At 36.9% G+C, this 27,500-nt stretch overlaps 1 protein-coding gene across 11 annotated transcripts in view; it reads right to left on the bottom strand.

Moving 5' to 3' along the window:
- Positions 1-27,500, bottom strand: part of lpp (LIM domain containing preferred translocation partner in lipoma) — a 515,529-nt gene that overhangs the window by 69,526 nt on the left and 418,503 nt on the right. For all 11 annotated transcript variants that reach the window (XR_009804541.1, XR_009804542.1, XM_061888695.1 and 8 more), the window contains one exon: positions 25,385-25,484. Coding sequence is in view for 9 of the 11 variants with exons in the window: in XM_061888695.1 (XP_061744679.1) it covers positions 25,385-25,484 (100 nt within the window). In the remaining 2 variants the exon portion in view is untranslated. The remainder of the gene's footprint in view (positions 1-25,384; positions 25,485-27,500) is intronic.

Below are 27,500 nucleotides of genomic sequence, written 5' to 3' on the forward strand. Positions count from 1 at the left end.
GCATACAAATTTAGTTTAAAAAAAAATCAGTGTAAAAATGATGTGTAAAACTGAACAAAGTCAGTGTTTTAAAATTTAGTGTAAAAAAATACTTCTATAAATAATCTGTGTATAAAAATGTTATTGTAAAAAATCAGTGTAAACAAGTAAATGTGTTTTGAAAAATATCATTTTTTTTATTTTATGTAAAAACATCATTGTAAAATCAGTGTAAAAATCTGAAAAACAAAAACAAAAAAACCCCCAGTGTATAAAAATTGAGTGCATAATACTTTAGTGTTTAAAAAATCAGTGTGTAAAAATTATGTGTTATCAACCTCATTGTAAAAAAAATAGTATATACAAATTCAGTGTTAAAAAAAATCAGTGTTTTGAAATTCAGTTTAAAAAAAATCAGTGTAAAAAAGTCAGTGTAAAAAGATCACTGTATAACAATCCAGGGCTAAAAAAATCTGTTTTAAAATTCAGTGTTAAAAAATCCAGTGTATAAAAATTGAGTGCATAAAAATTCAGTGTAAAAAAAATCAGTGCATACAAATCAGTGTACAAAAAAAGTGTTTTAAAATTTTGTGTAAAAAAAAAAAAAATCTGCGTAAAAAAGTCAGTGTAAAATAATCAGTGTATACAAATTCAGCATAAAAATATGTGTAAAAAATTCCAGTGTATAAAAATTGAGTGCATAAAAATTCAGTGTAAAAAAAATCAGTGCATACAAATCAGTGTACAAAAAAAGTGTTTTAAAATTTTGTGTAAAAAAAAAAAAATCTGTGTAAAAAAGTCAGTGTAAAATAATCAGTGTATACAAATTCAGCATAAAAATATGTGTAAACAATTCCAGTGTATAAAAAATAAGTGCATACAAATTTAGTTTAAAAAATCAGTGTAAAAATGATGTGTAAAACATCAGCGTATAAAAATTCAGTGTTAAAAATAGCATTTGTTTTTCATTTTATGTAAAAAAATCAGTGTATAGGAATTCAGTGTGAAAAAATCAGTGTATAAAAACTCAGTGTAAAAATCTGAAAAACAAACCCTGTGTATAAAAATTGAGTGCATGAAACTTTGGTGTTAAAAAAATCAGTGTTTATAAAATTCAGCGGACCAAAAAATTCAGTGTAAAAAAAAAATCAGTGCTTACAAATTAGTGTTAAAAAAAAATCAGTATAAAAAATGTGTAAAACATCAGTGTATACAAATACAGTGTTAAAAATATCTTTTTTTTAAATTTTATGTAAAAAAATCATTGTATAAAAATTCAGTGTAAAAATCTGAAAAACAAAACAAAAAAAAAACCCAGTGTATAAAAATTGAGTGCATAATACTTTAATGTTTAAAAAATCAGTGTGTAAAAATTATGTGTTAACAACCTCATTGTAAAAAAATTAGTACATACAAATTCAGTGGTAAAAAAAAAATCTGTGTTTTGAAATTCAGTTTAAAAAAAATCAGTGTAAAAAAGTCAGTGTAAAAAGATCACTGTATAACAATTCACGGCTAAAAAAATCAGTTTTAAAATTCAGTGCTGAAAACCCCCAGTGTATAAAAAGGGAGTGCATAAAAATTCAGTGTAAAAAATGTCAGTGTAAAAAAATTTGTGTATACAAATTCAGTGTTAAAAAACAGTGTATAAGAATTCAGTATGAAAAAAATCAGCATAATAAAATTCAGAGTTTTTCCCACATTTTACCTTCCATGGCACTGTTTGATTTTATGTGAATCGATAGCCGGTAGTGCCGACGGATTACGTTCGGTGCCTATAAAAGTACCGACTTCAGTATCCATCCAGAGTCCTACCCTTACGCTTTTTACCACATTTTACCTTCCATGCCACGGTATGATTTTATTTGAATCGATACCCAGTAGCGCCGATGGATCACGTACGGTGCCTATAAAAGTACCGATTTCAGTATCAATCCAGAGTCCTACCCTTACGGTTTTTCCCACATTTTACCTCCCATTACACTGTTTGATTTTTATTTTATTCGATACGTGGTAGTGCCGACGGATTACGGTCGGTCCCTAAAAAAATACAGACTTCAGTATCCATCCAGAGTCCTACCTTTACGGTTTTTCCCACATTTTACCTTCAATGCCACGGTATGATTTTATTTGAATCGATATCCGGTAGTGCCGGCGGATTACATTATAAAAAAGTACCAACTTCAGTATCCATCCAGATTCCTACCCTTACGGTTTTCCCACATTTTACCTTCCATGCCATTGTTTGATTTTATGCGAATCGATACCCGGTAGTGCCGACGGATTACGTCCAGTGCCTATAAAAGTACCGACTTCAGTAACCATCCAGAGTCCTACCCTTACGGTTTTTCCCACATTTTACCTTCCATGGCCCTGTTTGATTTTATATGAATCGATACCCGGTAGTGCTGACTGATTACCTCCGGTGCCTATAAAAGTACTGACTTCAGTATCCACCCAGAGTCCTAACCTTACGGTTTTTCCCACATTTTACCCTCCATGGCCCTGTTTGATTTTATATGAATCGATACCCGGTAGTGCCGACGGATTACGGTCAGTGCCTAAAAAAATACAGACTTCAGTATCCACCCAGTGTCCTACCCTTACGCTTTTCCCCACGGTATGATTTTACTTTAATCGATACCGGGTAGTGCCGACGGATCACGTTCGGTGCCTATATAAGTACTGATTTCAGTATCCATCCAGAATCCTACCCTTACGGTTTTTCCCACATTTTACCTTCCATGGCATTGTTTGATTTTATATGAATCGATACCCGGTAGTGCTGACGGATTACATCCGGTGCCTATAAAAGTACTGACTTCAGTATCCATCCAGAGTCCTACCCTTACGGTTTTTCCCACATTTTACCTTCCATGGCACGGTATGATTTTATATGAATCGATATCCGGTAGTGCCGACGGATTACATTATATAAAAGTACCAACTTCAATATCCATCCAGTCCTCCTCTTACGGTTTTTCCCACATTTTACCTTCCATGCCATTGTTTGATTTTATATGAATCGATACCCGGTAGTGCTGACGGATTACGTCCAGTGCTTATAAAAGTACCGACTTCAGTATCCATCCAGAGTCCTACCCTTACGCTTTTTACCACATTTTACCTTCCATGGCACGGTATGATTTTATTTGAATTAATACCCAGTAGTGCCGACAGATTACATTTGGTGCCTATACAAGTACCGATTTACGTATCCATCCAGAGTCCTACCCTTACGGTTTTCCCACATTTTACCTTCCATGGCCCTGTTTGATTTTATATGAATCGATACCCTGTAGTGCCGACGGATTATGTCCGGTGCCTATAAAAGTACCGACTTCAGTATCCATCCAGAGTCCTACCCTTACGGTTTTCCCCACATTTTACCTTCCATGGCCCTGTTTCATTTTATATGAATCGATATCCGGTAGTGCCGACGGATTACATTATATAAAAGTACCAACTTCAGTATCCATCCAGAGTCCTACCCTTACGGTTTTTCCCACATTTTACCTTCCATGGCACGGTATGATTTTATATGAATCGATACCCGGTAGTGCTGACGGATTACGTTCGGTGCCTATAAAAGTACCGACTTCAGTATCCATCCAGAGTCCTACCCTTACGGTTTTTCCCACTTTTTACCTTCCATGGCACTGTTTGATTTTATGTGAATCAATACCCGGTAGTATCGATTGTATTTGCACATATATACATACATATATACACAATTAAAAAAATACCGACTTAAGTATCCATCCAGAGTCTTACCCTTACGCTTTTTCCCACATTTTACCGTCCATGGAGAAACAAATATTCAGTACTGCAGCTACTGACTATGTGTCCTTCCTTTGTTGAGGTTTTGCAGCCCCACCTTCTGATCCACCAGAGGTGCCATACTCTTGCTGCACGGGAGGTACCGTGTCAGCGTCACGCACACGCCAACGTGCACGCACGCGTGTGAAAGCGGCAAAGCCGTGATTGAGGGAATCCTTAAATAGAAGTCAAAGAGGAAATGTGCTGGCTAAACAAAAGGGCTGCTAAGCAGATTAAAGATTTGGAGGCAAACATGTAAAAATGATATCACGGGGGAATCGTTCATGCATTTGACGGAGCAGCGCCTATCTGCCAGCCGGTATCTTTGTGGCGTATTACCATGATTAATTTGTAGAAATAAATGAACTTTTCAAAGCTATTCTGATATGTTTCGACACGCCTGCACTGTACTGTATCTTCGTCGTGATGATGACTTTGATCCAGCGGCGTACAAATCCTGAGAATATTATCCACTCTTCTGTGACATGACAATACTGATATTATGCCACCATAATTATATAATATTGCAACTTCTCATGTCTAACCTCCTAAATCAGGGGTGTCGACACTTTTTCATTTTGGAGCAGCATTGAGCTAAAAAAAATATATATATATATGTGTGTGTCTGTCTATATATATATATATATATATATATATACAAAGTTTACAATGCATATACATATATAGATAAACATACATATATATATATATATATATATGTATGTATGTATGTAATATACAGTACATACATACATATCAATAAACATATATATATATATAAATACATATATATATATATAAATACACATATATATGTATATACACATATATATATACACATAAATACTGTATATGTATGTACACACACATATATGTGTATATACACATGTACATATATACACATATATATGTATATACACATATATATATATATATATATGCATACATACACACAAACTGTATTTGTATATACACACATGTATATATACATATAAATATATATTTACATACATACATATATATTCATATATACATATATACACACACATATATATATACATATAAACACACATAAATATATAAATACATATAAACATATATATATATATATGTATATATATAAATATACACACACACACATATACATACATATAAACACACATAAATATATACATATATACATACATATAAACATATATATATATATATATACATACATATATACATATCCATATATACATATATATATATTAAAATACATAAATCTATACATATATATACGTACATACATATATACACAAATACATATATATACACATATACATATATATATATACATATGTATGTATATATATGCATACACACATACATAAATACACACATATATATACACACATATGTATGTGTATAGATATATATATGTATATATATATATAAATATATATATATATACATATATATATATATAAATATATATAAAAATATATATATTTATACAAATATATATACATAAAGATACATTTTTGAGCCCAATGCGGCCCTTAAGTCAAAAAGTTTGAACACCCCTGAAATAGAGAGACAAAAATCAAATGTCTACTGTAGAGGACGCTGATTCTGCGGAATGTACAAAACAAGTCTGAAGGTAAATGGGTTATACTTGTATAGCACTTTTCTACTCTAAAAATGATGACACTTTAATACTTGGCGCCATCTTAGAAGTATACAAACCTGTCCTATGTTGTTATTATGCTAACAATAGCGCGCTAAAATTGTGAGCTGCCATTGTAGCTCATTTTAATCATTTCAACCTAAAATTCATGGGTTTTGAGACATATAGCAAGTATACCAACTGTTCCCTTCGTAACAAGCTAAAGTTTTACGGCACCTTTTTTTTTCAGCTTTAATCATCCTTCGACCGGAGGTTCACAGCACAGATAACAGCTTGATCAAAATGTCCTAGTTGGTATTCTCCAATTTCACCCCTATAGCACTCTTAAGAAAGCTCCAAGATGGCTCTATCTACATGCTGTGAGCTGCATATTAAGCAAGCCATAGCCAATTTGTTATTGTCACAGTTATAACAAAGGAACTACTTTTGGCGTAGTGACAAGTTAAAGTTAAAAGTTAAAGTAGCAATGATTGTCACGCACACACTAGGTGTGGCGAAATTTGTCCTCTGCATTTGACACATCCCCTTGTTCACCCCCTGGGAGGTGAGAACAAAAACCCTCTATGTAGGTCTGACATAGACCTAGATTTCATACATTGACATCCTTCAGCAAAAATCAACAGGAAGTTGGCAAAAACCCCTTGAAAACAAAAGTTTCCTAAAAAATGTAATTTTTCCCTCTTTGAGCTGTAATTTGACCCCCTTAAAATGCTTCAAAACTCACCAAACTGGACACACACATCAGGACTGGTGAAAATTCATCCATCCATCCATTTTCTACCGCTTATTCCCTTTTGGGGTGGCGTGAAATTTGCGATCTAAAAAAACAAACAAACCTTAAACCTCAAAATTGCGCACTAGCGCCCCCTAGGAATAAAACACAAACAAAACTGCTCTTGGGAAGAAAACAGACAAAATTGCTTGTAACTTCCGGTAGGAATGTCGTAGAGATATGAAACAAATACCTCTATGTAGGTCTCACTTAGACCTACATTTCATTCATTGACATCCTTCAGCAAAAATCAACAGGAAGTTGGCAATCACCCCTTCAAAACAAAAGTTTTGTAAAAACCCGTCACCTTTTTTCAAACATTATCTCCACTGAGCGCGTTTGTTGTGTCGGCTTCTAACTCGCACAGGAAAGAGATTGAACCCTTCTGATTAAAAAATTGCGCAAAAGAGTTTTTCTAACTGCTCCGATTTTGATTTTACGAGCCTTCAAAGAACTTCTGCGCTGATGCTGCTGCCGTCTCAAGATGGCCGCTTAAAAGCAGGAAGCACCAGCATGACCACACAATGCAGAGAAGGTAGGTAATGTGCGGGTAAAGATATGTTGACTGGGTGAAAGAAGGAGGCACCAGTTTGACTCCAGGATACAGAGAAGGTAGGTAATGTGCAGGTAAAGATATGTTGTCTGGGTGATGGCAGGAAGCACCAGCGTGTATGGATGAAAGAAAGAAGCACCAGTGTGACCCCAGGATGCAGGGAAGGTAGGTAATGTGCAGGTAAAGATATGTTGAATGGGTAAAGGCAGGAAACACCAGGAAAAGTCGGTCCCATCCATCGCTGCTTGCAGCTTTAATTACATTTTAGAACCTTTCTTTTATTCATTGCCACTAGGGATGTCGGTTAATATCGGCAGTCAGATAAATGCTTTAAAATGTAATATCGGAAATTATCGGTTCCAAAAGTAGCGATTTCAAAAAGTAAAATGTGTGACTTTTTGAAACGCCGCTGTGTACACAGATGTAGGGAGAAGTACAGAGCGCCAAAAAACCTTAAAGGCACTGCCTTTGAATGCCGACCCAATCACATAATATCTACAGCTTTTCACACACACACAAGTGAATGCAATGCATACTTGGTCAACAGCCATACAGGTCACACTGAGGGTGGCCGTATAAACAACTTTAACACTGTTACAAATATGCGCCGCACTGTGAACCCACAGCAAACAAGAATGGCAAACACATTTCGGGAGAACATCCACACCGTAACACAACATTAACAAAACAGAACAAATACCCAGCCTCCCTTGCAGCAATAACTTTTCCGGTACGCTACAATTTACACCCACCCGCCCACCTCAACCTCTTCATGCTCTCTCAACAAAATTACGCGCACTGTTCATTCCACCACTGTATATATCGGTAGATATCGGAATCGGTAATTAGAATTGGACAATATTGGCAAAAAAGCCATTATCGGACATCTCTAATTGCAACATGTTTGTCTTTTTTAGGATCAATATGCAGGGTTGTTAAGTTTGTAAGGTTGCAGAATTTTGGAGGAAAGTTGTCCCACATCGATGCAAAAACAAATGTGTACTGTAGAGGACGCTGATTTCTGCGGAATTTACAAAATAGGTCCAACAGTGAAGGGAGATTGTCATGATCCGTGGTCCGGATCATGTTTTTGTTATGTTCTGTTAGTTTTGGACTCTTATAGTTCCTGTTCGACACCTTGTTTGTTTTGGTTGCCATGGTTGCATATCAGTCTCACCTGCCCCTTGTGTTTGGGACGCTCACCTGGCTGTAATCATGAGTCATTATTTAAGCCTGCGTCTGCCAGTCAGTCGGCCTGGCGTCATTTGTTTGTTCCATGCAATGCTACAGTTTATGCTAAGTGTTTACCTTATGCCTTGCCAAGTAAGTTTTTTTTTATTCCATGCCACTGTTTATGCTGTTTACCTCATGCCTTGCCAATTAAGTTTTGTTTGTTCCATGCCACAGTTTTTGCTAAGTGTTTACCTCATGCCTTGCCAAGTAAGTTTAGTTTGTTCTATGCCAGTTTATGCTATGTGTTTACCTCATGCCTTGCCCAGTAAATTTAGTTTGTTCCATGCCACACTTTATGCTAAGTGTTTACCTCATGCCTTGCCAAGTAAGTTTTGTTTGTTCTATGCCACAGTTTATGCTAAGTGTTTACCTCATGCCTTGTCAAGTAAGTCTTGTTTGTTCCACGCCACAGTTTATGCTAAGTGTTTACCTCATGCCTTGCCAAGTATATTTACTTTGTTCCATGCCACAGTTTTTGCTAAGTGTTTACCTAATGCCTTGCCAAGTAAGTTGTGTTTGTTCCACGCCACAGTTTATGCTGGTTATCTCTTCATGCAGTGTCCCTGGAAGTTTTGATTGGGATGAAAATCAGCACCTCCAAGTCCGAGTCCATGGTTCTCGCCCGGAAAAGGGTGGAGTGCCATCTCCGGGTTGGGGAGGAGACCCTGCCCCAAGTGGAGGACTTCAAGTACCTCGGAGTCTTGTTCACGAGTGAGGGAAGAGTGGATGGTGAAGTGAATTGTATTTATATAGCGCTTTTCTCTAGTGACTCAAAGCGCTTTACATAGTGAAGCCCAATATCTAAGTTACATTTAAACCAGTGTGGGTGGCACTGGGAGCAGGTGGGTAAAGTGTCTTGCCCAAGGACACAACGGCAGTGACTAGGATGGCGGAAGTGGGAATCGAACCTGCAACCCTCAAGTTGCTGGCATGGCCGCTCTACCAACCGAGCTATACCGCCCCGGAGGTCGGCAGGCGGATCGGTGCGGCGTCTTCAGTAATGCGGACGCTGTATTGATCCGTTCGCTTCATGCCGTGTCCCTGTAAATTTTGTTTGTTTCATGCCACAGTTTTGTCAAGTTCCATGTTTCCCGCGCCAAGTCTTTGCATTAGCTTGAAATGCGGTCAGCACCTTGTTCCTTTGCCTTGTTGTCTATTGTACCTCGTTGAGTGTAATTTAAGATTAAATCACGTTCCGACCTGCACGTTTTGTCCGGAATAGTCTGTTTGCATCCTGGGGGAACAACCCCGCCCCATCATAACAGAGATGTCCTTAGTTTTCTGGAAATGTGGCCCATCAAACCATTTTCTTGAACATGCCTGCCTTAGACCTCCAACATGTAGTCTTCCAAGCTACTTTGAGTACAGTCTTGCAGAGTTAGGATAAAAATAATAACAGGAATGAAAGCGTCTGGTTGAAAGAGGCAGGTCGAGGCCGAGGGCGTTTAGAGACAGCGGTGGTGGTGGGGGGGTAGAGGTGCGTCTTTTAAGGCGTCTGTTCCTGGTTGTGACATGTGCAGGAGCATCTAAAAGCAAACTCCCGAGAGGCTGCTGAGGGCGACCTCGCTCGTATTCAAACGTGCGAAGCGGGGTTATTAATAAACGTCACAAAAAAGAACAGCCAAACTTCCCGCGCCCGACCCCGTTACCTCGGCTGATCCGACTCCGGCCGGGGCCGCAGGAGGAACGTCTTCCAAGATTCCTCATCAACATTTCATGTCTCATGAATTATGACCACCGCTCCAGCTGACATTTACCACTTTTTTTTCTTCTTTTTTCTCTTCCACCGCCCAAAACAAAAGGCGCTGCTACTGTACAAATAAATACGTGTCAGTTCAAAACATTTAAAATCACGTCGTCCTTGCCTGCATGCGGAGGAAGCCACTTTAGCATAAATATTGATCGGATATTAAAATTCATCCGTACAGTAAGTAGGGGAACACGGAATTAAACACACACACACAAAAAAAAAAAACGACCTCATCACTAATTGTAAATAATGCAAACGTCTTCTCTTGCTTTTTTAATTATTCATCTTTACGTCCTGCTTTTGCTTGACACCGACGACATATTGTTAGCATGCGAGGGAACACACACACACACACACACACACACACACACACACACACACACACACAAACGCACACACCACCTAAGTGGATTAAAGATGACGGATGATGACATTTGTATAAAAAAAAAAAAAAGGCTGGTTTGATTTCCACATTCTAATCCACGGCTTTAAAACGCTCGCCTTTTTTTTTTTTCACAAAAAAAATAAATAAAAAATCGCTATTACCGTATTTCCTTGAATTGCCGCCGGGGCGCTAAGTAATATAAAACCTCTTCTCACTCCGGCACTTACCATGGGCATGCGGTAAATTTAGGCCTGCGCTAATTATCTTAAAACCTATTCTCACTTCGACACTTACCAAAGGCATGCGGTAAATTTAGGTCTGCGCTTATAAATTTGAGTGTGATGTAAGGATGCCATCATGAAAAGCACATTTAATAAAAATAAACGTTATTATGGTCTTACCTTTACTTATAAATGAAGTCCATGTGCAGCTCCTTCTGATCAAAAGCATCGATAACTTGTTTATAGAAGTCTTCCTTATCTTTCTTCAGTTTTAAAAGTCTCTCTGTCTCGATGGAGATCTTCCTTTATTACCTCCTGATTCCATTGAAAGTCCAGTTTTTATTTTAGATATGTAATCCTCCATGTTAAAAGTACAAGCGAGAGGAAAAAATAAACGATCGCTGCTTGTTGTCACTTCTTCTGCAGCCGAGTAGTCGCAAGAAGGATCACTAGCGCCCTCTACCACCAGGAGGCGGGAGTCATTTAATGACTCATATTTGACACACGCAGCTACGGTATATTAATAAAACATAGCTGCTTACTGTTTTTTTTTAGCATATTCGATAGCTTGGACCTTAAATCCTACTGAATAGCTCTTAATCTTCTTCCCTTTATGCGATGTCAAATGATTGAAATCAGCCTCCTCCATTTTGAAAATGATGACAGGTGAAGTGTCACTCGTGACGTGACGAGTTTGACCCGGTGGAAATTCTAGACATGAGCTAATAAAAATTATATTTTGCAAAACGAGTTTGACCCGGTGGTAATTCTAGGCAGGCGCATACTATATACCCGGCGGCAAGTCCAGGAATTACGGTATTTTTGCACCTTACTATAACAATCTACAAGGTTAATATAGGTTGCTTTTCTTTCCTCCCATCCATTTTTCTGCTTTATTTTGTATCTCTAGTTACATAACGAATATGTGTTGTTGCATTTGGACAACTGCATTGTTGGTAATAGAGGTTAATTATTGGTATTGTTCTTTATCAATACCGCCATTGGTATTTGTATTGATCCCTTTGTAATGTAATAATGCTTATTGTCATTTCTGTATTATTATTTATTTCACTAACTGCTTCTTTGCTACCACTTTGACCATCATATTTGTACATATCCTATTTGCCGATAATAGTGTGAAAGTCCAGTCCATAGTGGATCTAACATAATAGTGAGAGTCCAGTCCATGGTGGATCTAACATAATAGTGAAAGTCCAGTCCATAGTGGATCAAACATAATAGTGAGAGTCCAGTCCATGGTGGATCTAACATAATAGTGAAAGTCCAGTCCATAGTGGATCAAACATAATAGTGAGAGTCCAGTCCATAGTGGATCTAACATAATAGTGTGAGAGTACAGTCCATAGTGGATCTAACATAATAGTGAGAGTCCAGTCCATAGTGGATCTAACATAGTAGAGAGAATCCAGTCCATAGTGGATCTAACATAATAGAGTGAGAGTCCAGTCCATAGTGGATCTAACATAATAGTGTGAGAGTCCAGTCCATAGTGGATCTAACATAATAGTGTGAGAGTCCAGTCCATAGTGGATCTAACATAATAGTGAGAGTCCAGTCCATAGTGGATCTAACATAATAGTGAGAGTCCAGTCCATAGTGGATCTAACATAATAGAGTGAGAGTCCAGTCCATAGTGGATCTAACATAATAGTGTGAGAGTCCAGTCCATAGTGGATCTAACATAATAGTGTGAGAGTCCAGTCCATAGTGGATCTAACATAATAGTGAGAGTCCAGTCCATAGTGGATCTAACATAATAGTGAGAGTCCAGTCCATAGTGGATCTAACATAATAGTGTGAGAGTCCAGTCTATAGTGGATCTAACATAATAGTGAGAGTCCAGTCCATAGTGGATCTAACATAATAGTGAGAGTCCAGTCCATAGTGGATCTAACATAATAGTGTGAGAGTCCAGTCCATAGTGGATCTAACATAATAGTGAGAGTCCAGTCCATAGTGGATCTAACATAATAGTGTGAGAGTCCAGTCCATAGTGGATCTAACATAATAGTGTGAGAGTCCAGTCCATAGTGGATCTAACATAATAGTGAGAGTCCAGTCCGTAGTGGATCTAACATATAGTGTGAGAGTCCAGTCCGTAGTGGATCTAACATATAGTGTGAGAGTCCAGTCCATAGTGGATCTAACATAATAGTGTGAGAGTCCAGTCCATAGTGGATCCAACATAATAGTGAGAGTCCAGTCCGTAGTGGATCTAACATAATAGTGTGAGAGTCCAGTCCATAGTGGATCTAACATAATAGTGAGAGTCCAGTCCATAGTGGATCAAACATAATAGTGAAAGTCCAGTCCATAGTGGATCTAACATAATAGTGAGAGTCCGGTCCATAGTGGATCTAACATAATAGTGTGAGAGTCCAGTCCATAGTGGATCTAACATAATAGTGTGAGAGTCCAGTCCATAGTGGATCTAACATAATAGTGAGAGTCCAGTCCATAGTGGTTCTAACATAATAGTGTGAGAGTCCAGTCCATAGTGGATCTAACATAATAGTGTGAGAGTCCAGTCCATAGTGGATCTAACATAATAGTGAGAGTCCAGTCCATAGTGGTTCTAACATAATAGTGTGAGAGTCCAGTCCATAGTGGATCTAACATAATAGTGTGAGAGTCCAGTCCATAGTGGATCTAACATAATAGTGAGAGTCCAGTCCATAGTGGATCTAACATAATAGTGTGAGAGTCCAGTCCATAGTGGATCTAACATAATAGTGTGAGAGTCCAGTCCATAGTGGATCTAACATAATAGTGAGAGTCCAGTCCATAGTGGATCTAACATAATAGTGTGAGAGTCCAGTCCATAGTGGATCTAACATAATAGTGTGAAAGTTCAGTCCATAGTGGATCTAACATAATAGTGAGAGTCCAGTCCATAGTGGATCTAACATAATAGTGAGAGTCCAGTCTATAGTTGGGCTAGCAGGAGAGCATTAATAAAGTCAAATACAAAGAAGGCAACAAGAGAAGTATCCTACACTTCTCTTGTGTAAAGTAAATCTGAGTATGATTCGCCTGAGAAGCTGGACAGGACAAAAAAAAAAAAAATTGCCCCTGACGGGTCCTCGGCGAGACGGCGTGGTCGGCCGTGACATCACAGAGCAGCGGCCGCGCGTAACCGTAATTCCATTGGACGACCCCCCTAACCCCTTTGGACCGACACAGCGGGGACTTCTTCAAAGACGTGGGGCGATACTGGAAGGAAGACGCTCCGGTCACCAGATCACAGCCGCGCTTTGATTCGTCTCGCTAATTAGCGGCCTCGGGGGGGCTCCACGAGCACCGTCTCGCTCCCGGCCCACACCCCCTAAAAAAGTGAGCGTCTTACAGCTTCTTAACCATTGTTGTCAAAAAATACATGTTCATTAGCGGTACTCGGTTGTAATCAGTTACTTTGTACTTTAACGTTGTTATTTTCCGCGGTAACGAGTGGTCCATCCTTCCATCTCCTTCCGCTTATCTAAGGTCGGGTCGTGGGGGCAGCAGCCTAAGCAGGGAAGCCCAGACTTCCCTCTCCCCAGTCACTTGGTCTAGCTCTTCCCGGGGGATCCCGAGGCGTTCCCAGGCCAGCCGGGAGACATAGTCTTCTCAACAAGTCCTGGGTCTTCCCAGGACGTGCCCTAAACACCTTCCTAGGGAAGTGTTCGGGTGGGATCCAGACCAGATGCCCGAACCACGTTATTTTTTATATTAGTAACTCAGTCACCGTTACTACATGATGCGTCGCTGCGTTATTTTACGTCTTTTTTTATATAGTATCGGCTAGAAACTGAGAAGATCTGAGAGTGTTTTATTGGAGAGTTTGTCATGACTTGGACTACGGTGAGGTTTGTTTTCCCGTGGTGCAAAGCGACTGGGGTGAAGGTCATGATATCTTTTATTATTAACTCGGAAAAAGGGAACAAATTGAAGGCGCTCTCAGCAGAGGTTCAAAACTATTACTATAACGTAAACTATGGACATCAAACAAAACTTGCTAACTATGGCATGAATAACAAAAACTTACTTGGAACTAAATATGGGCACGGATCATGAGCATAGATAGCAAGGGTGAGTAGAGGGTGATGTCGTCGGGCTGACTGCCTGGCGACTGCAGGCTCAAATAGTGCTGTGGTGATTAACGGGTGCATGAGTCCAAGTGAATCAGGTGCGTGGCATGACAGGTGAAAACTAATGAGTTGTCGCGGTGACAAAAACAAACAAGAGTGCACAGTGAGTCCAAAACCAAACAGAACGTGACCACAGAACATGACAGAGTTGCAGTGTCGTCCTTCTGACTCTTCCTGTGTCACAAGAGGCGCGGTGTATGCGTGGGGCGTGTCATTGTTTACTAACAAGACATCATGCCGGAGCCAAAGCTGAGTTTCTTAACGTGGAGATATTCTCAACACTTTTCTTATGTCAAGCACAAAGAAAAGAACATTTCAGTTACCGTATTTCCTTGAATTGCCGCCGGGGCGCTAATTCATTTAAAACCTCTTCTCACTCCGGCACTTACCAAAGGCATGCCGTAAAAATTTGAGTGTGATGTAAGGATACATCATGAAAAGCACATTTAATAAAAAAAAAACGTTATTATGGTCTTACCTTTACTTATAAATGAAGTCCTTCTCATCAAAAGCATCGATAACTTGTTTATAGAAGTCTTCCTTATCTTTCTTCAGTTTTAAAAGTCTTTCTGTCTCGATGGAGATCTTCCTTTATTACCTCCTGCTTCCAATGAAAGTCCAGTTTAGAAAACTGCTATCAGACCGCTGCTATCTGTTAGCTCGGCTCCTCACATGCGGCCGACGACATAATTACCCTCGAACAACTCCCCCTCCCGTTCTGCTCCGTAGGTCATCTCTTTATCCCACCATGAAGTGTTATTGTATAAATAATACACTGGGTATTTAGGACTGGAACATGCTTTATTTCAGCCCGGTTGTTTACATAACGAGCATAGGAGTAGTGCTGTTATGTCCGTTGTGCACTCACCGCGTCATAGCTGTCCCAGCACATATCACGTCACTCGTTTTCACTTCTTCTGCAGCCAAGTAGTCGCAAGAAGGATCACTAGCGTCCTCTACCACCAGGAGGCGGGAGTCATTTAAGGACTCATATTTGACACACGCAGCTACGGTATATTAATAAAACATAGCCGCTTACTGTTCTTTTTAGCATATTCAATAGCTTGGACCTTAAATTCTACTGAATAGCTCTTAATCTTCTTCCCTTTATGCGATTTCAAATGATTTGAAAATGATGACAGGGGAAGTGTCACTCGTGACGTGACGAGTTTGACCCGGCGGTAATACTAAGCATGCGCTAATTATTTAGCGAAGCGAGTTTGACCCGGCAGTAATTCAAGGCAGGCGCATACTATATACCCGGCGGCAATTCAAGGAAATACGGTAAATGTACCGGTAAGTTGTGCCTTGGATCCAAAATCCCATCTACTGCCCAAAACGGCAATTCAAATCTGCTGAAACAGCTACAAAAGCAACATGCTTCGACGAAGCTAGTAAAGCGAGACACACTTCACCTAAGGACTTTAGGACAACATTGATAGAGCCATTGCAGCGTATGTGATAGGAGACATGCGGGCTATTTCTACAGTGGAATCACCCGCTTTCAGGCAGCTAATTAGCATGATACCGGCGTCAAACAGCAAATGGCACGGAAAACATTTTCCAGGTACCTGGACAGTGAGGACATAAACATGGAAAGCGAGCTAAAGAAGACACTCCAAACTCTACCTCTGCTCATCAGTCGTCACTGAAGGTAAACACACTCTGTCAATTCTATTATATACTCTTTCATTCTACACTTCTAGAGTGTTTGATTATCACATCACTCTAAATGTATAGACCAGGGATCACCAACCTTTTTGAAAGCAAGAGCTACTTCTTGGGTAGTGATTAATGCGAAGGGCTACCAGTTTGATACACACTTAAATAAATTGCCAGAAATAGCCAATTTGCTCAATTCACCTTTAATAAATAAATCTATATATATGTAAAAAAAAAATGGGTATTTCTATCTGTCATTCCGTCGTACATTTTTTTTCCTTTTACGAAAGGTTTTTTGTAGAGAATAAATGATGAAAAAAACACTTAATTGAACGGATCAAAAGAGAAGAAAACACGAAAAAAAAAGAAAATTAAATTTTGAAACATAGTTTATCTTCTTGAAATTCAAAATTCAACCGAATAAAAGACGAGAAAAACTAGCTAATTCGAATCTTTTTGAAAAAATAAAAAAAAAAATTTATGGAACATCATTAGTAATTTTTCCTGATTAAGATTATTTTTTAGAATTTTGATGACATGTTTTAAATAGGTTAAAATCCAATCTGCGCTTTGTTAGAATATATAACAAATTGGACCAAGCTAAATTTCTAACAAAGACAAATCATTATTTCTTCTAGATTTTCCAGAACAAACATTTTAAAAGAAATTCAAAATACTTTGAAATAAGATTTAAATTTGATTCAACAGATTTTCTAGATTTGCCAGAATATTTTGATTTTAATCATAACTAGTTTGAAGAAATATTTCACAAATATTATTCGTCGAAAAAACAGAAGCTAAAATGAAGAATTGAATTGAAATGTATTTATTATTCTTTACAACAAAAATAAATAAATTTACTTGAACAATGATTTAAATTGTCAGGAAAGAAGAGGAAGGAATTTAAAAGGTAAAAAGGTATATGTGTTTAAAAATCCTAAAATCATTTTTAAGGTTTCTCTAAAATTGTCTTTCTGAAAGTTATAAGAAGTAAAGTAAAAAAATAAATTAATTCATTTACACAAGTGAAGACCAAGTCTTTCAAATATTTTCTTGGATTTTCAAATTCTATTTGAGTTTTGTCTCTCTTTGAATTAAAAATGTCCAGCAAAGCGAGACCAACTTGCTAGTAAATAAAAAAAATGTAAAAAATAGAGGCAGCTCACTGGTAAGTGATGCTATTTGAGCTATTTTTAGAACAGGCCAGCAGGCGACTCATCTGGTCCTTACGGGCGACCACCGCCTTGGTGACCCATGGCGTAGTGTTCTGGGCTTGACTGAAGACACGATTTTAATTTCACAATTCCTTGAGAGAAAAAAAAGGCCTGGGTAGGCGTGTGTATCGCAGTATGTGAGCGGTATATAGTGACATGACATATAATCATGTCATGTGTGCCTTCCTTGGGTGAAGCCAGCTTTACATTTTTCTCCAGTGCAATAACAGTACTAAAATGAAGGCTAAAGGGGCATTAAAAAAAAGGTAACTAAATAGTTACTTTTCACAGTAACACATTAGTTTTTGGTATAAGTAACTGAGTTACTTTTGAAATAAAGTAACTAGGTTTTCAGTAAGTCACCCAGCACTGGTTGTAATACACTTTTCCACCACTTGTGGCAGTAATGACAATATCAAACAAATAGAGGACGTTTAAGCGCAAAAAGTATGAAGCTCTATTTTTATTTGACCGTTTAGTTAAGAAAACACATTTATTCTAGTATTTAAACCTGTTTATCGTCATTTAGTGAGTACCTTCTTACGCGGCATATTTAAATAGTATTTATTTTTCCAATCAGCCTGACCAAAGCCAAAGGTTTTATGTGTTAAATAAATAATCATCTTAGTGATTAACACAAGCTTTGATATCATTTGACGAGGTTGTGAACTGAAAGTAGGTCAGATATGATTATTCGAATACCATTAAAAAACACGAGGAAGATTACTAATTCAGTGTTAATATTCCAGTGGGTCCTGGGGCCCCTGTGTAGCGGGAAAAGTCGGGCCCCCGAGGTCAAAGAGGTGAAGAACCCCTGGCTGAGTGGAAGAAAATAGTGCAAAATGTAAACAGAGAGAACCGGGAGAAGAACTATTTTCTGCAGGTTTAGTGCCAGCAACTTGAGGCTTCCAGGTTAGATCCCCTCTTCTGCCATCCTAGTCACTGCCTTAGTGCCCTTGGGCAAGACACTTTACCCACCTGCTCCCAGTGCCACCTACACTGCTTTAAATGTAACTTAGATATTGGGTTTCACTATATAAAGCGCTTTGAGTCACAAGAGAGAAGTGCTATATAAATATAACTCACTTCACAATTCACAGTATTAGCGGTCTTGCAGCATTCACAGACCACATTGGGGCGGCATAGCTCGGAATGGTAGACTCGAGGGTTCCAGGTTCGATTCCCGCAATCGCAATCCTGGCCACTGCCGTAGTGCTCTTGGGCAAGACACTTTGCCCACCTGCTCCCAGTGCCACCCACACTGGCTTAAAATGTATCTTAGATATTGGGTTTCACAATTCAAAAGCGCTTTGAGTCACAAGAGAAACGTGCTATATAAATATAATTCACTACACTTCACATTGGTCTGACCATGGTCGCTTTTTTCAAAAAGTCCTTAAAACAGCCAGTTGACTTTCTCTCTTTCATCCACAATTTTTCTATTTTGATTTTCCATTTTCCATGCAAAGAATCAAGCAAACGTGATAGTTGATACTGCCAGCTGATTGGCTGTTAGCGATCACTAATCACTTCCTGCATTGCTCGGTTTCCAGAGAGCGAGTGCCTTTGTTCATGCAACCAAGCTTTGCTTCCATTCTTCTGCTTTCTTTCAAAAACCAAACCCCAAAAAATCTAACGTTTTATCGAAAATATTATTTTTCGATATCCATTACGTGTCTATCAGGATATATACATTGATTATTGACATCGTGCTCGGGTCTTAGAGCAATGTTTCTTCATGATTTTTGGAAAACGTGGAATACATACATATTATATATATATATATATATATATATATATATATATATATATATATATATATATACATATATAAATACATATGTATATATAAGTGAAGTGAAGTGAATTCTATTTATATAGCGCTTTTCTCTAGTGACTCAAAGCGCTTTACATAGTAAAACCCAATATCTAAGTTACATTTAAACCAGTGTGGGTGGCACTGGGAGCAGGTGGGTAAAGTGCCTTGCCCAAGGACACAACGGCAGTGACTAGGATGGCGGAAGCGGGAATCGAACCTGCAACCCTCAAGTGGCTGGCACGGCCACTCTACCAACCGAGCTACAAACACATATACATATATGTATATGTGTATTTATATATATACATATATATGTATCTATACATATATGTATAGATACATATATACATATTAATACACATATGTATACATATATACACATACATGTATATATACAAACATATACATATATGTACATTTATATATACACACACACATATATGTGTATATATATATATATATATATATATATATATATATATATATATATATATATATATATATGTACATATCACATTAGTATGATTGATATATAACTATTAAATTGAGTTTGACTCCAACCTTGTTTACTTCTGTGACGACATTCTTAAAGTTTTGTTATCAATCAGAAGAATCAAGCAGCTAAAATGCACCAAACGTGGATAAGTGTGGAGTGAGCGTTTTGGATTTTTCCCATCATGCTTTGTAATAGATTTTAAACGGGTGTCATTCAAAATTGTTTTTATGGTGCATGGACATTTTTAATAATATCCACAAATTGTGTAATGTGTGAACACGTCTGTTGGCATTTTGTTATTTTTTTTTTTGCACCATGACTAGGGAGGATTGTTTGCATTTGGTCCTATGAGTAAATGCTGTGCTCGGACTTACTGTAAACCACGACAACCTGATTTACTTTTGTATTTTTCCACAAGATAGCGACTAAACAGCAGCATATTAATGACATCCTCAATAATACAATCGTTATCGTGTTTGTATTTCCTCAACCAAACAGGAGAATTTTGGTGTTTGCTAATGAATTTAGCTCTATTTTTGTGTAAGTAAAGAACAACCACCAGGATTACTTTTTCATCCAAAAAACGGGATTGGCAAAAAAAAACACGTAAAGAGGATTTTCTATATTTATATTTCATAGATATTTCCCTTAATCCCCCCGGGCTTGGCGTGGTCTCGCGTGCCCATCAAGTGGCGCGCTGCCACCGCGGCGCGGAGGTGCATCCTCATCCTCATCGCCATCGCCGCGGCGACGTGTATTTAACTGGTGCTTAGCGATATTCAGCCCTAATTGGTCCACATTAGATGCGGGTCAAAAGGATCTGGCCGGCTTAAGCAAAGCGAGTCCTCTCAAACCTCGCTGCCCTGGTTTTATGCTCAACGCGGCGATGGCCGCTTGGCGTGCGTCCCCCGCATGTGCGCTCATACGTTTGCCGCGGAAGCCATGGCGGGTGAAACGAGGACGCTGCCCTGGACGCCACGGGTCACATGTGAGCTGAGGTGAGACGGTGTGGTTCGAGGTGGAAGTAGCGCTCGGGTTTACTTCATCTAATGTAGGAAAAATAAATAACTATAAATAAATAAAGGGTCACATGTGAGAGGAGGTGGAAGTAGTGCTCGAGTTTACTTCATCTAATGTGGGAAAAATAAATAACAATAAATAAATAAATTGATTAATTAATAAATTAATAAGGGTCACATGTGAGATGAGGTAAAATTGCGTGATTCGAGGTAGAAGTAGTGCTCCGGTTTAGCTCATCTAAAGTGGGGAAAAAATACAATTAAATAAAAATAGATAAATAGTTTAAAAAATGAATTAATAAATAAATAAGGGTCACATGTGAGATGAGGTGGAAGTAGTGCTCGAGTTTACTTTATCTAATGTGGGAAAAATAAATAAATAAATAAAAATAAATAAATATATAAATAAACAAGGGTCACATGTGAGATGAGGTGAAACTGCGTGGTTCGACGTGGTAGTAGTGCTCGAATTTACTTTATCGAACAAGGGAAACATAAGTAAATACATAAATAAATACATAAATAAATAAATAAATGCATAAATAAATAAATAAATAAAGGTCACGTGTGAGATGAGGTGGACGTAGTGCTCGAGTTTAGCTCATCTAATGTGGGAAAAATAAATAAATGAATAAATAAATAAATAAGTAAATAAGGGTCACGTGTGAGATGAGGTGGAAGTAGTGCTCGAGTTTAGCTCATCTAATGTGGGAAAAATAAATAAATAAATAAAAATGAATAAATATATAAATAAACAAGGGTCACATGTGAGATGAGGTGAAACTGCGTGGTTCGAGGTGGAAGTAGTGCTCGAGTTTAGCTCATCTAATGTGGGGAAAATATATAAATGAATAAATAAATAAATAAATACATAAATAAGTAAACAAATGCATAAATAGATAAATAAATAAATAAATAAATAAGGGTGTGAGATGAGGTGGAAGTAGTGCTCGAGTTTAGCTCATCTAATGCGGGGAAAATAAATAAATGAATAAATAAATAAATACATAAATAAATAAACAAATGCATAAATAAATAAATAAATAAGCGTCACGTGTAAGATGAGGTGAAACTGCGTGGTTCGAGGTGGACGTAGTGCTCGAGTTTAGCTCATCTAATGTGGGAAAAATAAATAAATGAATAAATAAATAAATAAGTAAATAAGGGTCACGTGTGAGATGAGGTGGAAGTAGTGCTCGAGTTTAGCTCATCTAATGTGGGGAAAATAAATGAATGAATAAATAAATAAATACATAAATAAATAAACAAATGCATAAATAAATAAATAAATAAGGGTCACGTGTGAGATAAGGTGGAAGTAGTGCTCGAGTTTAGCTCATCTAATGTGGTAAAAAAAAAAAAAAAAAAATTAATTAATTAAAATAAATAAACAAATAAATAAATAAATAAATAAATAAACAAGGGTCACATGTGAGATGAGGTGAAACTGCGTGGTTCGAGGTTGAAGTAGTGCTCGAGTTTACTTCATCTAATGTGGTAAAAAAAATAAAATAAATTAATTAATTAATTAATTAAAATAAATAAACAAATAAATAAATAAATAAATAAATAAACAAGGGTCACATGTGAGATGAGGTGAAACTGCGTGGTTCGAGGTTGAAGTAGTGCTCGAGTTTACTTCATCTAATGTGGTAAAAAAAATAAATAAAAAAAATAAATTAATTAATTAAAATAAATAAACAAATAAATAAATAAATAAATAAATAAACAAGGGTCACATGTGAGATGAGGTGAAACTGCGTGGTTTGAGGTTGAAGTAGTGCTCGAGTTTAGCTCATCTAATGTGGGGAAAATATATAAATGAATAAATAAATAAATAAATACATAAATAAGTAAACAAATGCATAAATAGATAAATAAATAAATAAATAAATAAGGGTGTGAGATGAGGTGGAAGTAGTGCTCGAGTTTAGCTCATCTAATGTGGGGAAAATAAATGAATGAATAAATAAATAAATACATAAATAAATAAACAAATGCATAAATAAATAAATAAATAAGGGTCACGTGTGAGATAAGGTGGAAGTAGTGCTCGAGTTTAGCTCATCTAATGTGGTAAAAAAAATAAATAAAAAAAATAAATTAATTAATTAAAATAAATAAATAAATAAATAAATAAATAAATAAATAAATAAACAAGGGTCACATGTGAGATGAGGTGAAACTGCGTGGTTCGAGGTTGAAGTAGTGCTCGAGTTTAGCCCATCTAATGTGGGGAAAATATATAAATGAATAAATAAATAAATAAATACATAAATAAGTAAACAAATGCATAAATAGATACATAAATAAATAAATAAATAAGGGTGTGAGATGAGGTGGAAGTAGTGCTCGAGTTTAGCTCATCTAATGTGGGAAAAATAAATACATGAATAAATAAATAAATACATAAATAAATAAACAAATGCATAAATAAATAAATAAATAAGGGTCACGTGTGAGATGAGGTGAAACCGCGTGGTTCGAGGTGGACGTAGTGCTCGAGTTTAGCTCATCTAATGTGGGAAAAATAAATAAATGAATAAATAAATAAATAAGTAAATAAGGGTCACGTGTGAGATGAGGTGGAAGTAGTGTTCGAGTTTAGCTCATCTAATGTGGGGAAAATAAATAAATGAATAAATTAATAAATAAATAAACAAATGCATAAATAAATAAATACATAAATAAGGGTCACGTGTGAGATAAGGTGGAAGTAGTGCTCGAGTTTAGCTCATCTAATGTGGTAAAAAATAAATAAATGAATAAATAAATAAATTAATTAAAATAAATAAACAGATAAATAAATACATAAATAAACAAGGGTCACATGTGAGATGAGGTGAAACTGCGTGGTTCGAGGTGGAAGTAGTGCTCGAGTTTACGTCATCTAATGTGGGAAAAATAAATAAATAAATAAAAATAAATTAATTAATTAATAAATAAATCAATAATTGTCACATGTGAGATGAGGTGAAGCTGCGTGGTTCGAGGTGGAACTATTGCTCGAGTTTAGCTCATCTAATGTGGGAAAAATAAAAATAAAAACAAATAAATAAATACAATAAAATACAATTAAAAACATATAAAGACATTTAAAAAAATCTATATATACAAAAAATAAAATCAACAATAACAAATAAATATAATAATAACAATTACACAAAAATAAATAGAAATTAAGTGGAACACATTTATAACCCAAGTATTGTTCACACTTGTAAATACATGCAAGGGCTACACAATAGTGTGTTGCTAGTGTGTTGGCCCGCGAGCTGTGTTCGTCTTTAAGAGTGTGTCTCTCCAAGAAGTACCATTGTGTACTTGAGCCACTTTGGACACGAGTAAACGCTTGGAACCCCGCGGTTTATAAAACGGTGCAGCCAATTTATGGATTTTTCTTGGCTAACGGCCAGCTCGAGTTTAGTTATTTATAGATAAATAAATAAAAATAAAAAAATTAATATATATATATTTTTTTTAAATAATTTTAAAAATATATTTAAAAAAATAAAAAAATAATAACAATAATAAAAATAAAGTGGAAAGCATTTCAATCCCGAGTATTGTTCACACTTGTAAATACGTGTAAGAGGTACACAATAGTGTATTAAAGCGTGTAGCTTTAATGCCATCGAGCTTTGTTCATCTTTAACAGTGTGTCTCTCCAAGAACTACTATTGTGTACTTGATCGACATTGGACACAAGTTTACGCCTATAAAACGGTGCGGCAAATTTATGGATTTTTCTCGGCTAACAGCCATCATGTTTGGTAATCAACAAATAGTTTTCATATGACACCGACAGACACGGAAATTGTGTTATTGTTTGCGCTTGGGCGCCATCATTTGGTTGAAATTGCCTTGAACCGGAAGTAAAAAGTCGTCCGTAGCGTTTTTACTCGAAATGATTCCTAATTCAACACTCAAAGCAATGTTTCTAAGTTTTACAATACAACTAAAACAATTCACACTTACTAAACCGTCCCGTGTGCGACGTCTTCAGAAGTGTTTGCTCGTGCTATCGTAATGTAATCAATCTAGCGTTGTTAGCTTTAGCAAGTATGCTAACACATTAACAACTTACAATGGCATTATTTTTGTACTGTTTAGAAATTCACCAAAACGTCACTATGGAGTTACTGAGTCTGCAGCCCGTAGGCGAATGACGATGACTTCTGTTTTGTTTGATCAGCCGTTTTACTGCCGTACGACAGGCACCGGTTAGAGATAATTAAAGAACAGAGACATCCTGGATGAAAAAACAAGAGTTTTCATTCAGGCTGATGGAGCTTGAAGAAATGGGTGAGCGTGCCCGAAGATAGGTGTGCCAAGCTTGTGGCATCGTATTCAAAAAGACTTGAGGCTGTAAATGCTGCCAAAAGTGCATCATGTTGGGCAAAGCCTGTGAATACGTATGTACTTTTTAGTTTTAATACATTTTTAAAATGTATTTTTAAACCTTTTCATATTGTCATTATGGGGTATTATGTGTAGAATTTTGAGGGCAAAACTTAAACTATTCTATTTTGGAATAAGGCTGTACCATAACAAAAATGTGGAAAAAGTGGGGCGCTGTGAATAGTTCTTGGACCCGCGGTACCTGCATGTGACCCGTGCTGTGGTTGTGCTCGTTAGGCCTTACCGAAGTATTCCTCTGATGGAGGGTTGTCCATGTCAAAGAGCATCTTTTTGGTCAGGCGCTCCAGCTCGTCCTCGGGGTGGGCCACGGGGACGGCGGCGCTCTGCGGGACAGAAACCAAAAGAAGAAGGAGAGCGGGCTGTGATTTGGGTCGGGCGAGGTCGTTAGGAAAAAAAACCAAAACTTTGCATGCTTTTCCAGCTGGATGGCAAACATCACCTGTGGTCTATTTTGTGTTGCTGTTTGAGAGCAGAGCAGCATATGTGCCAACATCGCTAAATTAGCCTAGCTTGCAAAGCCTTATGCACGCACACACACACATATATATATATATATATATATATATATATATATAGGTGTGGGAAAAATCACAAGACTACTTCATCTCTACAGAACTGTTTCATGAGGGGTTCCCTCAATCGTCAGGAGATTTAAATGGAAGCATTCACATACAATGGTTTATATAGGGCACAGAGTGGGTGGGTACAGGCAGGCGTAGGGTGTGGTGATCGGCTTATTTGCTACCTAGGAGGTGTTTCTGTCTGTGGTGGCATGTTGATATGATTTCACTGTGCTTGTTGAGGGATGACAGTTCAGGGTGATATATAATAAACCGTTTCTCTTTTAAGCATAGGTTACATCTTTTCTTACCACTGTTGTAAGGTGTGCTGGATGCAAGAATTTGCCATGTTATTGAATATTCAACATTATTGTCTTTGAGGTTCCAAATGTGTTTGCTGAGTTCTGTAGAATTCCGCAAGGTCTGGTTTCTAAAGGGAGGCCTTGTGATTATTCCATCTGGCTTAATCCTACGTACGTGTCGGATGGGTTAATGTCCTTGCGTGTTACCTTTGCTTGGTAAACGACTGATGTTTGTAAGAACCCCCTGTTGAGAGGGTAATCAGGTTTCTTGCGGCAGTTACATTCCTTATTGGTTTCAGAGTCGTTTAGTCTGGGGGCAGGCAGTCCTTTTGCAATTGCTTTGTTGTGGTTTGTGTATATATGTATATATATATATATATATATATATATATATATATCCAAATATGTCTGTGTGTATGTATATAAATATATATGGATATATATATATATATATATATATATATATATATATACACACACATACATACATATACACATACCATACACATACAGTATATATACATACATATATTTATTTATAAATACATATACACATTTACACATGTATACATATATATACTGTACATTTATACACAATACATATATAACGATTTATACACATACACAAATATATATATACATTCATATATATATATCCACACACATATACACGCACACATATATATATATATATATATATATATATATATATATATATCAAGATAAAGCAGGGCTTGGTGTGTGAAGGTGAAAGCAGCACAGACATGCACACGCAATTATTTCTCAAAATAAAGCTGGGTGTGGTGTATGCAGTTGAAGGATATATATATATATATATATATATATATATATATATATATATATATATGTAACAGTCACTGTTCTGTGTTGTGTCCTTTTTTTGTGATGAACACACAGGATTCAAGTTGAGGAGGATTTATTCACCAGCTTTTTCATAGGGACAAAAAGAAAAGGGCGTCACATACAGTCCACAGTATCTCTCTCCACAGCTGTAGGAGTCAATGCTCACTCAAGCTCAACTTATGCTTACATATGGAAACAACAATAATAATAATAAAACAATAACAATAATAAAAAGGCAAAAAAAGCACAAAATAGTACAAAAACAAATGAATTGAAATAAAAAACAGTATGTAAAGTAGCTGACCAACACGCCGGATTGTAGTCAGCTGGAGACGTGTATTAATGAAATTAAACAATGGATGTCCGCTAACTTTTTGCAACTCAACGCCAAAAAAACGGAAATGCGGATTATCGGTCCTGCTGGACACCGACCTCTATTTAATAATACAACTCTAACATTTGACAACCAAACAATTAAACAAGGCGACTCAGTAAAGAATCTGGGTATTATCTTTGACCCAACTCTCTCCTTTGAGTCACACATTAAAAGCGTTACTAAAACGGCCTTCTTTCATCTCCGTAATATCGCTAAAATTCGCTCCATTCTGTCCAC

This window comes from Nerophis ophidion, linkage group LG26, assembly GCF_033978795.1.
Source record: "Nerophis ophidion isolate RoL-2023_Sa linkage group LG26, RoL_Noph_v1.0, whole genome shotgun sequence".
In the NCBI taxonomy this organism is placed as follows: Eukaryota; Metazoa; Chordata; class Actinopteri; order Syngnathiformes; family Syngnathidae; genus Nerophis; species Nerophis ophidion.